The 12,599-nt window shown below is 41.4% G+C and overlaps 1 protein-coding gene across 1 annotated transcript; it reads right to left on the bottom strand.

Moving 5' to 3' along the window:
* Positions 1-274: 274 nt before the first annotated feature.
* On the bottom strand, positions 275-6,679 carry LOC115140001 (coxsackievirus and adenovirus receptor homolog). The gene is made up of 9 exons (XM_029677972.2): positions 6,647-6,679; positions 5,904-5,957; positions 5,684-5,775; positions 3,156-3,325; positions 2,740-2,941; positions 2,252-2,404; positions 2,000-2,122; positions 1,783-1,921; positions 275-1,666 (listed from the first exon to the last, which is right to left on the bottom strand). The coding sequence occupies exons 3-9, from the start codon at positions 5,763-5,765 to the stop codon at positions 1,408-1,410; spliced, it is 1,128 nt and encodes a 375-aa protein (XP_029533832.2). The 5' UTR covers positions 5,766-5,775; positions 5,904-5,957; positions 6,647-6,679; the 3' UTR covers positions 275-1,407.
* Between the last annotated feature and the right edge of the window lie 5,920 nt (positions 6,680-12,599).

Here is a 12,599-nt window from a genome sequence, read left to right as displayed (position 1 = left end):
GTTTGGCTCACCTTCATGTTCTGTGTTTATTCAACACTGTACAGGGTTGGTGCTCTGGGTGTTGACTCCTAAAGCATTCTGCTTGGCAAGACCACAACGAAAACATGCCTAATTATTTATGGCAGGTCTGAATGTGGAATGAGGAGTCTAGACAGATCAATATTATACTATGATGGAAACCAAAAAAAAAAGGCAAAAACCCAGTGATCCTTGCATCCAAATCAATCATTGTAGACATTCCACTGTGCGAAGATTGAAAAAAATCCTTTGATCATAGAGTTTCTTCAAGCTTTTATTCTTTGAACTGTCTGCCTTCTGAGGCTAGTCAGTATGAAATCAGTCAAGTTTTAGATCAACATCAATATCTTAAATCACATGACTGGCACACAATGTCATTCCGTATTAACAATCATTGGCCTGGTGTATTGAGGGTGGGGTCATTAACTTTTCGATTGGTGACAAATGTACAGGATACAACTGATTCAGAATCAAGTGCTTGATTAAAAAAATATATATTTTCATTAAACTCAGAAAAGATTACAAACATTTTGGTTACTTGTCTGTTAGACAAAATAAGTCACATAGAATAAAAAACATACATCTGACCAGTGGTGGAAAAAGTACCCAAAGTAAAGATACCTTAATAGAAAATGACTCAAGTAAAAGTCACCCAGTAAAATGCTACTTGAGTAAGTCTAAAACATATTTGCTTAAGTATCAAAAGTAAATGTAATTGCTAAAATATAATTAAGTATCAAAAGTAAAAGTATACATTTTTTAAATTCTTATATTAAGCAAACTTTTTTTTACAGATAGCCAGGGATACGCTCCAACGCTACAATATAATTTACCAATGAAGCATGTGCTTAGTGAGTCCGCCAGATCAGAGGCAGTAGGGATGACCTGGGACGTTCTCTTGATAAGTGTGTGAATTAGACCATTTATTTCCTGCTAAGCATTCAAAATGTAACAAGTACTTTTTGGGTGTCAGAAAATGTATGGAGTAAGAAGTACATTATTTTCTTTTAGGAATGTAGTCAAATATAAATAGTGAAGTACAGATATCCCAAAAAACAACTTAAGTAGTACTTTCAAGTATTTTTACACCACTGCATCTGACATACACTTTAAATATCATCTCCTTCTCACTCATTCTCATTGGCAAAATCCTCAATTGAGCTTCACGTTACTAAAACATTATCCGTTGCACTATTGCACCAAGAGTTTTCAGGCTATTGCACAAAGTACAGGGTGGAAGTAGCATGGGAATGAGATTATACATATCCTGTAATGCCGGGTCTGCATGTGATATAGCTGTTTATACTGAAGGTTGGCAAAATATCTTAAAACTGACAATTTTTTAAGTATGAGGTTTCATGCTTATCCTTACCCCAACCCAAAACATTATTACACAGGGTAACCATTACTGCCGTCATATTTCAGCACAGGTGGCAAATGAGGGGCTTTCTGCTTGCTGGGGGCAGGCATGCCTATGCTACTGTTGGTGTAGAAGCTCCTATTGTCTGACTCTGTCCTCTTGGGCTGACCTTTTGTCACTGAGCTATAGACTGCCCCAGGGGGGGAGCGGAAGCCTAGGACCGAGCGGACCGAGCGGAAGCTGGAGTTCCTGCTGGCAGGTCGACTCTCTGGGGCTGGGGCATCCTCCCTGTTGGGCAGGGCCAGGCCATGGAAGAGTGGCACAGAACGGTAGGAGTTAAACACATTTTACAGTTTGTCTGCTGCATGTAATTCTTGGAAGGTATGGAATGTCATATTTCATACCTGATTTCATGGGCAACCTCCTTCTCATAGCGACGTTTGTGGCAGCAGCAGATCAGAAGCCATATGAGGAGCAGGAGGAGGAGCAACAGTAGCAGTGCACCAATCACAGCAGCTGCTATGATCCCTGCTTTGTTGGGAGCTAAAAAAGAAAGTCATGATATTCAGACACAGGTTCACACATATGCACCGTTCCTCACTTTCTCCCAATTAAACTTACGGTTGTATGCGTGCAGGGTGTATTTACACTGCTCTTTGCCCACAGGATTCGACACCACACACAGATAATTTCCCATGTAGCTCTCTGAGTGATTTCTTATCATCAACTCTCCAGTCTGAGAGTCTAAATGGAACACAAAGACAATCACTGTCAGCTACAAACCACACCTCACCTCAGTATATCAACATGCACAGTAGACCTATGGTTATGTGTGCCATGTCTTATCTAGAGACTTTAGTTCCGGTTTCCTACTTTGTGTTGCTGTAGGCGGGATGGCCCCTCCACTCTCTCTGATCCAGACATAGTTAAGGGGGGTGGATCCCACGGATAACTTGCATCGCAGGGAGACATCAGCTCCCTTCTCTTCAACGCCTTCAACCCAACACTTAGGCACTGATGGAGGGACTGGTGTAAGAGAAGAGGTTAAACTGTCTCAGGAAAACAACTTCATAAAGAGTGTGTAGAGTAAGTATACAGTACAAGTGAATACCATTTCCTTTGTTTTACTTAACATATGCATCTCTGCGACCAATGGCAAAATGGGCAATTGTGTAAATGTGTTGATTCCTTCTAAGTGCATTTCCACTACAAGAAAATTAGTATATTGATAACAAAAGGAGCACCAGGGTGTTCAAATTCCTTTTCAGTGATAAAGCAGATTTAAAAACAGAGGACACAGGACAGTGGAATGATGAAACTGGTCAAACAGAAACTAGTCTGGGAGGGGCGGCCTTCCTCACCCATCACCACCAGAGTGACTTTTCGCATGTCGACACCCGGCGCCTTCTTGACTTTGCACTGGTAGGTGGCTGTGTCTGAGGCTTTCACTGCAGAGATGGAGACGGAGGCGTCTCCCAACGCGGGGTCTCCTGTGAAGTCCATCCTCTTAGACAAGCTGGGGTCCCCGTAATGTAATTTCTGTCCTCCTGTATAAGATATGACCTGAGAGATAGAGATTTGCTTCAATGACAAAGCAACAAGTCTTGTTTTTCTACTGCAACAATGAGGAGAAGACTCTCCAAGACTAGTCTGCCAAAGATATGAGTGGATGTTAAGACTAACATATTCGTTTTACGACCCATGTTGCATCGCCAAACCCTCCCCTTAAAATTATTCATAACAAGACCCGCCTCTGTCTCCTGCTCTGTAGTCTCACCAGCTGGTCTTTCTGGGTCATGTCTGGATGGACACTCAACCACTCAATGTCCAGATCTCCTGTGTCAGAGGGGGCAGGGGTGTATGTGCACCCCAGCATGACTGTCTCCCCCTGGGCTCTTTGAATGGTTTGAGACCCTGTGGATGTTATCTGCATAGCCACTGTGATATCTTAGGGTTTAGAGAAACACACACATTCAGGATTGAAACTTAGACTAGTTTCAGACTAAAGTGACAAGTTCCTGCATTAACAGCATTGTGTTCTAACAACATCCTGTGACTAATTCAGCATACTGTACAGTGCCTTCAGTTACAGCCTGAATTTAAAATGGATTACAACATCTAAATGTTTGTCACTGGCCAACACACAATAAATACTCCATAATGTCAAAGTGTACTTTTTTTTTCAGATTTTTTTTTACAAATTAATAAAAAACTGAAATGTCTTGAGTTAATAAGTATTCAACCCTGTTGTTATGGCAAGCCTAAATAAGTTCAGGAGTACAATAATAGTCACATAAATTGCATGGACTCACTATGTGCAATAAGTGTTTAACATGATTTTTAATGACTACCTCATCTCTATACCCCACACATACAATAATCTGTAAGGTCCCTCAGTCGAGCAGTGAATTTCAAACACTGATTCAACCACAAAGACCAGGGAGATTTTCCAATGCCTCGCAAAGAAGGGCACCTATTGGTAGATGGGTAAAAATGTAAAAAAGCAGACATTGAATATCCCCTTGAGTATGGTGAAGTTATTAATTACACTTTGGATTGTGTATCAATGCACGCAGTCACTACGAAGATACAGGGGTCCTTCCTTACTCAGTTGCCGGTGAGGAAGGAAACCAATAGGATTTCACCATTTTATTTTTATTTCACCTTTATTTAACCAGGTAGGCAATTTGAGAACAAGTCCTCTGGACAAAACACTGGAATGGTAGATTTGCAGCGTGGCTGAGGTGCACCCATGACCATCTCTGAAACCAGATTGCATAGCGGAGAAGGTATGGTGGGATTCAAAATGGTCGGTAATCTGTTTGTTGACTTGGCTTTCAAAGACCTTAGAAAGGCAGGGTAGCATAGATATAAGTCTGTAGCAGTTTGGGTCAAGAGTGTCCCCACTTTGAAGAGGGGGATGACCGCAGCTGCTTTCCAATCTTTGGGAATCTCAGACGACACTGAGAAGAGGTTGAACAGGCTAGTAATCAGGGTTGCAACAATTTCGGCAGATAATTTTAGAAAGTAAGGGTCCAGATTGTCTAGTCCGGCTGATTTGTAGGGGTCCAGATTTTGCAGCTTTTTCAGAACATCAGCTGACTGGATTTGGGAGAAGGAGAAATGGGCATGAGGCAAATGGTGACTTCAAAACAGCTGTGATAGGAGAAAACTGAGGATGGATCAACAACATTGTAGTTACTACACAATACTAATATTAACCTAATTGACAGAGTGAGAAGGAATCCTGTACTGAAATATTTGTATTCTGAACATGCATTCTCTTTGCAACAAGGCTCTAAAGTAATACTGCAAAAAAATTGGAAAAGCAAATAACTTTTTGTCCTGAATACAAAGTGTTATGTTTGGGGCAAATCCAATAAAACACGGAGTTGCTTACCAAGAAGACGGTGAATGTTCCTGAGTGGCCGAGTTTCAGTTTTAACTTTAATCTACTTGAAAATCTATAGCAAGACCTGAAAATGGTTATCTAGCAATGATCAACAACCAATTTGACAGAGCTTGAAAAATTTGAAAGAATAAATGGGGAAATGTTGCACAATCCAGTTGTGGAAAGCTCTTAAAGATGTACCCATTAAGACTCACAGCTGTAATCTCTGCCAAAGGTGCTTCTACAAAGTATTGACTCAGGAGTGTGAATACCTACATTTCATAAAATGTGCAAACATTTCTAAAAACAGGTTTTCACTTCGCCATATGGGGTATTGTGTGTAGATAGGTGAGAAAACAAATATTTAATAAATTCAGGCTCTAACACAACAAAATGTGGAATAAGTCAAGGGGTATGAAAACTTGGAGGGTACTGTAGTTTCACTTCCACAACAGGGGTGTAATCATTATTCCAAACCGCAGAAAATGTGTTTCTATTAGACAAATTCAGGTCCCTGCCAGTTTCATTTGCTTCCATTTGTTTGTTTGATTCCTAGTGAATATCCACAATTGTTGGACATCTGTTAAGCAGTTTGTATAAGTATAATGTGATATATCGAACATGTAGGACAGACACCAGCTAATGGGTGAACAGAAGCAGACATTGTAATTCCCTGACCTGGGACACTGTCTGGGCTCCACCCGGCTACATCAGGTGACATAAACCTCGTGTAAGGATGTGCATATAGTCAATGGCTGTCACACAGGCACATTTTATATCCCCTGACAAAGATAAATGGACCTAGAAATGAATCAGTTTAAAAGTGGACTTTGTCTGGTGCAGAGTGGACTTAGAAGGGCCCAAAATAGTGGATGTCATAGGGCGACTAGGTTAGGATACATTGCATTACTCACCTGTATTCAGATAAACTGTTACCACAAACATCACAGCTAACTGTAGTCTTGAGCATGTAAGGCACTTTCCCAGAGTGACCATGTTGGTAAACCTGTATGGCACACCAAGAGAAATATGATTACAATGACTACCTGAGTCATTTGAATGTGTACTTCCTCATTGTGATTTTAATCTAGTTTCTAGGAAGCATTACTCAAACAGGTAGTCTTTTTTTCTCACCTTTATTTAACCAGGTAGGCAAGTTGAGAACAAGTTCTCATTTACAATTCCGACCTGGCCAAGATAAAGCAAAGCAGTTCGACACATACAACGACACAGAGTTACACATGGAGTAAAACAAACATACAGTCAATAATACAGTAGAAACAAGTCTATATACACGATGTGAGATAAGGGAGGTAAAGGCAACAAAAAAAAGGCCATGGTGGCAAAGTAAATACAATATAGCAAGTAAAACACTGGAATGGTAGATTTGCAGTGGAAGAATGTGTAAAGTAGAAATAAAAATGGGGTGCAAAGGAGCAAAATAAATAAATTAAATAAATAAATACATACAGTAGGGAAAGAGGTAGTTGTTTGGGCTAAATTAAAGGTGGGCTATGTACAGGTGCAGTAATCTGTGAGCTGCTCTGACAGTTGGTGCTTAAAGCTAGTGAGGGAAATAAGTGTTTATCATGCACTGAAATTACTGATAATGGGACACTTGTTTTCCCTTAACAATATACACTCACACTTTCCAAGGGATAGACAACCCTGCACAGAATTAAAATATATAAACCTGTTCTGATCCTCAACGATAACTACCTACTGTATTTTCACCAAGTTCTCCTCTCTAACTTAACGGCTGTTGCTGAGTGAGTCAGGAATTTGTACTTTAACCTATCAAGTACATCAGCACATATTCATAATATTCCTGAGCAGTATTTAATTCAACAATCACATAATGAATGAATCCAAATTACCTTTCTGCACAGAAATATTCCAAAGATAATGTAGTTTCCAAGAGGCCTGACAGAGTGAACCAGAACAAAACTTTTGCTTGCCTTCTCTTCAGTCGCTTTCACCTGAAACTCTGAAACAGGTGTAATAATTAGCCAAACAGCAAATACAATGAGAGTTTCTATTGGACCAATTCAGGTAGGTCCCTCCCCCGTTTTGTTCCATTTGCTTCTGTTTAAGAAACATTTTGCAACAGAATCGGAGTAATGAGTACCAGTCTCACACCCTTTTTAATTACATGCAGTCCATCTATTGCCTTAGGATAATTTAAACATTGTACTTTCTATGATTAGAAAATATTGGCTATAATAAGCAAAACACTAACAACTACATGGCTTCAAATATTGTCTCTGCTTCTGATCTGATAAAATATGTCCTTAAATGTAGATGCATTTGTATTGTTAATAATTATTGCATGACTAGAATTTTTGTTTTAATTCTCTCAGTAATATATTGTGCTGGGAAATTGAGTATGAAAATAAAAATATATGTTTTGGCTCTTATACTGGAAGCTGCTGTGTGTGGCGTATGCCTTTGGTGAGATTAATGATTACCAAACTGATAGTTGCCTCACCTCCTTGGCACTCCTACGAAACCACAGGGGTCTATTCATTACATCGATTGTGTTGCAAAACATTTCTTAAACGGAAGCAAACGGAATGAAATGGGGTGGAACTTACCTGAATTTGTCCAATAAAAACACTTCCGTTTGGTTATTAAACAATTAACGGTTTCTGTAATGAATACACCCCAGGCCTTTTCACAGAACCTCAACATACAATACCACAAAGCTACAACAATTACAGACTGATCAAGATTTGTGGAAATATTTAATATTTCAATATACTGTACCATAGTTAATTACATTTTCATTTCAATAGGTATGTAAATGAAGGTTGTCGGGCAAGCCACATGAAAAAATACTATAGTATACTATGGTATAAATACTATAGTATTCACTGTAGTGTTTTTGCGGACTACACTGTACTATTCACTGTAGTGTTTAGTATTTACTGTAGTATACTGTTGTATACTGTAATATATACTCTCGAAATTAATGTAGTGCTTTTTGTGGATTGTAGTATACTGTAGTTAAACTGTAGTGTTTTTGCGGACTGTAGTATACTGTAGTACTTACTGTAGTGTTTTTGCGGACATTACTAGTGCTCTTCCATGTCGTCCCTAGGATGGGTGCGTCACTTGAGTGGGTTGAGTCACAGACGTGATCTTCCTGTCTGGTTTTGTGCCCCTTCGGGCTCGTGCGATGGAGGAGATCTTTGTGGGCTATACTCAGCCTTGTCTCAGGCTAGTAACTTGGTGGTCTGTTGATATCCCTCTATTTGTGTGGGGGCTGTGCTTTGACAAAGTGTGTGGGGTTGTATCCTGCCTGGTTGGCTCTGTCCGGGGGTATCGCCAGACTGGTCTGGTCAGACTTGGCTCTGTCATAACCTCACATGGTCTCTCCTATCATTGCTATTCAGACGACACACAATTAATCTTCTCCTTTCCCCCTTCTGATGACCAGGTGGCAAATCGCATCTCTGCATGTCTGGCAGACATATCAGTGTGGATGACGGATCACCACCTCAAGCTGAACCTCGGCAAGACGGAGCTGCTCTTCCTCCCGGGGAAGGACTGCCCATTCCATGATCTCGCCATCACGGTTGACAACTCCATTGTGTCCTCCTCCCAGAGCGCTAAGAACCTTGGCGTGATCCTGGACAACACCCTGTCGTTCTCAACTAACATCAAGGCGGTGGCCCGTTCTTGTAGGTTCATGCTCTACAACATCCGCAGAGTACGACCCTGCCTCACACAGGAAGCAGCGCAGGTCCTAATCCAGGCACTTGTCATCTCCCGTCTGGATTACTGCAACTCGCTGTTGGCTGGGCTCCCTGCCTGTGCCATTAAACCCCTACAACTCATCCAGAACGCCGCAGCCCGTCTGGTGTTCAACCTTCCCAAGTTCTCTCACGTCACCCCGCTCCTCCGCTCTCTCCACTGGCTTCCAGTTGAAGCTCGCATCCGCTACAAGACCATGGTGCTTGCCTACGGAGCTGTGAGGGGAACGGCACCTCAGTACCTCCAGGCTCTGATCAGGCCCTACACCCAAACAAGGGCACTGCGTTCATCCACCTCTGGCCTGCTCGCCTCCCTACCACTGAGGAAGTACAGTTCCCGCGCAGCCCAGTCAAAACTGTTCGCTGCTCTGGCCCCCCAATGGTGGAACAAACTCCCTCACGACGCCAGGACAGCGGAGTCAATCACCACCTTCCGGAGACACCTGAAACCCCACCTCTTTCAGGAATACCTAGGATAGGATAAAGTAATCCTTCTCACCCCCCCTTAAAAGATTTAGATGCACTATTGTAAAGTGGCTGTTCCACTGGATGTCTTAAGGTGAACGCACCAATTTGTAAGTCGCTCTGGATAAGAGCGTCTGCTAAATGACTTAAATGTAATGTAAATGTAAATGTAATGGTCCACAGTGTCCCCCAACCCACCCATCTCAGTCTCCAGTATCCATGCTGCAATAGTCTATGTGCCGGGAGGCTAGGGTCAGTCTATTATATCTGGTGTAATTCTCCTGTCTTATCTGGTGTCCTGTGTGAATTTAAGTATGCTCCCTCTAATTCTCTCTCCCTCCCCTCCCGGAGGACCTGAGCCCTAGGATCATGCCTCCGGACTATCTGACCTGATGAGTCCTGGCTGTCCCCAGTCCACCTGGTCGTGCTGCTGCTCCAGTTTCAACTGGTCTGCCTGCAGCTAGGGAACCCTGACTTCTTCACCGGACGTGCTACCTTGTCCCAGACCTGCTGTTTTCTACTCTCTCTCTCTCTCTACTGCACCAGCTGTCTCGCACTGAATATTATATGACCCTGCTGGTCATCTATGAACTTTTTAACATCTTGAAGAACAATCTGGCCTTAAATGGCCATGTACTCTTATAATCTCCACCCGGCACAGCCAGAAGAGAACTGGCCACCCCTCAGAGCCTGGTTCCTCTCTAAGTGTCTTCCTAGGTTCCTGCCTTTCTAGCCACCGTGCTTCTACATCTGCATTGCTTCATGTTTGCGGTTTTAGGCTGGGTTTCTAATATATATATATTTTTTATATATATATATATATATATATATATATATATTTTAATCTTCTGCACATCTACCATTCCAGTGTCTAATTGCTATACTGTAATGTCTTCGCCACCATGGCCTATTTATTGCCTTACCTCCCTTATCTTACCTCATTTGCACTCACTGTATATAGATTTTTCTTTTTTTCTACTGTATTATTGACTGTATGTTTGTTTATTCCACGTGTAACTCTGTGTTGTTGCATGTGTCGAACTGCTGTGCTTTATCTTGGCCAGGTCACAGTTGTAAATGAGAACTTGTTCTCAACTAGCCTACCTGGTTAAATAAAGGTGAAATAAAAAACATTTAAAAAATATCGCACTTTGTGACATCTGCTGGTGTAAAAATTGCTTCATAAGTACATTTGATTTATTGCTGTATAACTTACTATAGTGTTTTTGTTTTATTATCTTTGACATAGAATACTTTCTCCTTGAGGAAACCTACTGGAGAAATACTAAAAGAGCAAATTTTCCATAACCTGTAGGTAGGTTGGTAGGTAGGACTGGGGTCTAAATGGATAGATCAGAGCTTCTGCTCTTTTCCATAACCTGTAGGTAGGTTGGTAGGTAGGACTGGGGTCTAAATGGATAGATCAGAGCTTCTGCTCTTTTCCATAACCTGTAGGTAGGTTGGTAGGTAGGACTGGGGTCTAAATTGATAGATCAGAGCTTCTGCTCTTTCCATAACCTGTAGGTAGGTTGGTAGGTAGGACTGAGGTCTAAATGGATAGATCAGAGCTTCTGCTCTTTTCCATAAACTGTAGGTAGGTTGGTAGGTAGGACTGGGGTCTAAATGGATAGATCAGAGCTTTTGCTCTTTTCCATAAACTGTAGGTAGGTTGGTAGGTAGGACTGGGGTCTAAATGGATAGATCAGAGCTTCTGCTCTTTTCCATAACCTGTATCGCCAATTTATTTTAAGTATGTCAGAATAATAGTAGAGAGATTGATTTATTTCAGCTTCTATTTCTTTCATCACATTCCCAGTGGGTCAGAAGTTTACATACACTCAATTAGTATTGCCTTTAAATTGTTTAACTTGGGTCAAACTTTTCGGGTAGCCTTCCACAAGCTTCCCACAATAAGTTGGGTGAATTTTGGCCCATTCCTCCTGACAGAGCTGGTGTAACTGAGTCAGGTTTGTAGGCCTCCTTGCTTACACACACTTTTTCAGTTCACACATTTTCTATAGGATTGAGGTCAGGGCTTTGTGATGGCAACTCCAAAACCTTGACTTTGTTGTCCTTAAGCCATTTTGCCACAACTTTGGAAGTCTGCTTGGGGTCATTGTCCATTTGGAAGACCCATTTGCAACCAAGCTTCAACTTCCTGACTGATGCCTTGAGATGTTGCTTCAATATATCTACATCATTTTCCATCCAAAGAATGCCATGTATTTTGTGAAGTGCACCAGTCCCTGAGGCAGCAAAGCACCCCCACAGCATGATGCTGCCACCCCCATGCTTCACGGTTGAGATGGTGTTCTTTGGCTTGCAAGCCTCCCCCTTTTTCCTTCAAACATAACGATGGTCATTATGGCCAAACAGTTCTATTTTTGCTTCATCAGACCAGAGGACATTTCTCCCAAAAGTACAATCTGTGTCCTCATGTGGGGTGGCAGGGTAGCCTAGTGGTTAGAGCGTTGGACTAGTAACCAAAAGGTTCAAGTTCAAATCCCCCAGCTGACAAGGTACAAATCTGTCATTCTGCCCCTGAACAGGCAGTTAACCCACTGTTCCTAGGCCGTCATTGAAAATAAGAATTTGTTCTTAACTGACTTGCCTAGTTAAAAAAAAAAAAATGTTTTTAAATGTGCAGTTGCAAACCGTAGTCTGGCTTTTTAATGGTGGTTTTGGAGCCGTGGCTTCTTCCTTGCTGAGCGGTCTTTCAGGTTATGTCAATATAGGACTTGTTTTACTGTGGATATAGATACTTTTGTACCTGTTTCCTACAGCATCTTCACAACGTCCTTTGCTGTTGTTCTGGGATTGATTTGCACTTTTCACACCAAAGTACGTTCATCTCTAGGAGACAGAACGTGTCTCCTTCCTGAGCGGTATGGCGGCTGCGTGGTCCCATGGTGTTTATACTTGCGTACTATTGTTTGTACAGATGAACATGGTACCTTCAGGCGTTTGGAAATTGCTCCCAATGATGAGCCAGATTTTCGGAGGTCAACAATTTTTTTTACAGAGGTCTTGGCTGATTTCTTTTGCTTTTCACATGATGTCAAGCAAAGAGGCACTGAATTTGAAGGTAGGCCTTGAAATACATCCACAAATACACCTCCAATTGACTCAAATCATGTCAATTATCCTATCAGAAGCTTCTAAAGCCATGACATAACCTTCTGGATTTTCCAAGCTGTTTAAAGGCACAGTCAACTTAGACTGCTGACCCACTGGAATTGTGATACATTGAATTATAAGTGAAATAGTCTGTCTGTAAACAATTGTTGGAGAAATTACTTGTGTCATGCACAAAGTAGATGTCCAAACCGACTTGCCAAAACTATAGTTTGTTTACAAGAAATTTGTGGAGTGGTTGAAAAACGAGATTTAATGACTCCAAGTGTATGTAAACTTCCGACTTCAACTGTAGTGGCTGACTTTATTGTACAATCATAGTCCCTTTAAAAAATATTTGTGTATATACAGTATGGATTTTTTTAGCTGACAAATAAAATCAATCCAAACTGTGCAGCGGCCAATTGTTGAATGGAAAGAGACATCTGTTACAAAACACCAAAGAGTTTAATGGCATTTGGAGCTTGTCAAGCCA

This window comes from Oncorhynchus nerka, linkage group LG13 (assembly GCF_034236695.1).
Source record: "Oncorhynchus nerka isolate Pitt River linkage group LG13, Oner_Uvic_2.0, whole genome shotgun sequence".
NCBI classification, from domain to species: domain Eukaryota; kingdom Metazoa; phylum Chordata; class Actinopteri; order Salmoniformes; family Salmonidae; genus Oncorhynchus; species Oncorhynchus nerka.
Note: the sequence above shows the minus strand (reverse complement) of the source record. Positions and strands in the feature narration are given on the sequence as shown.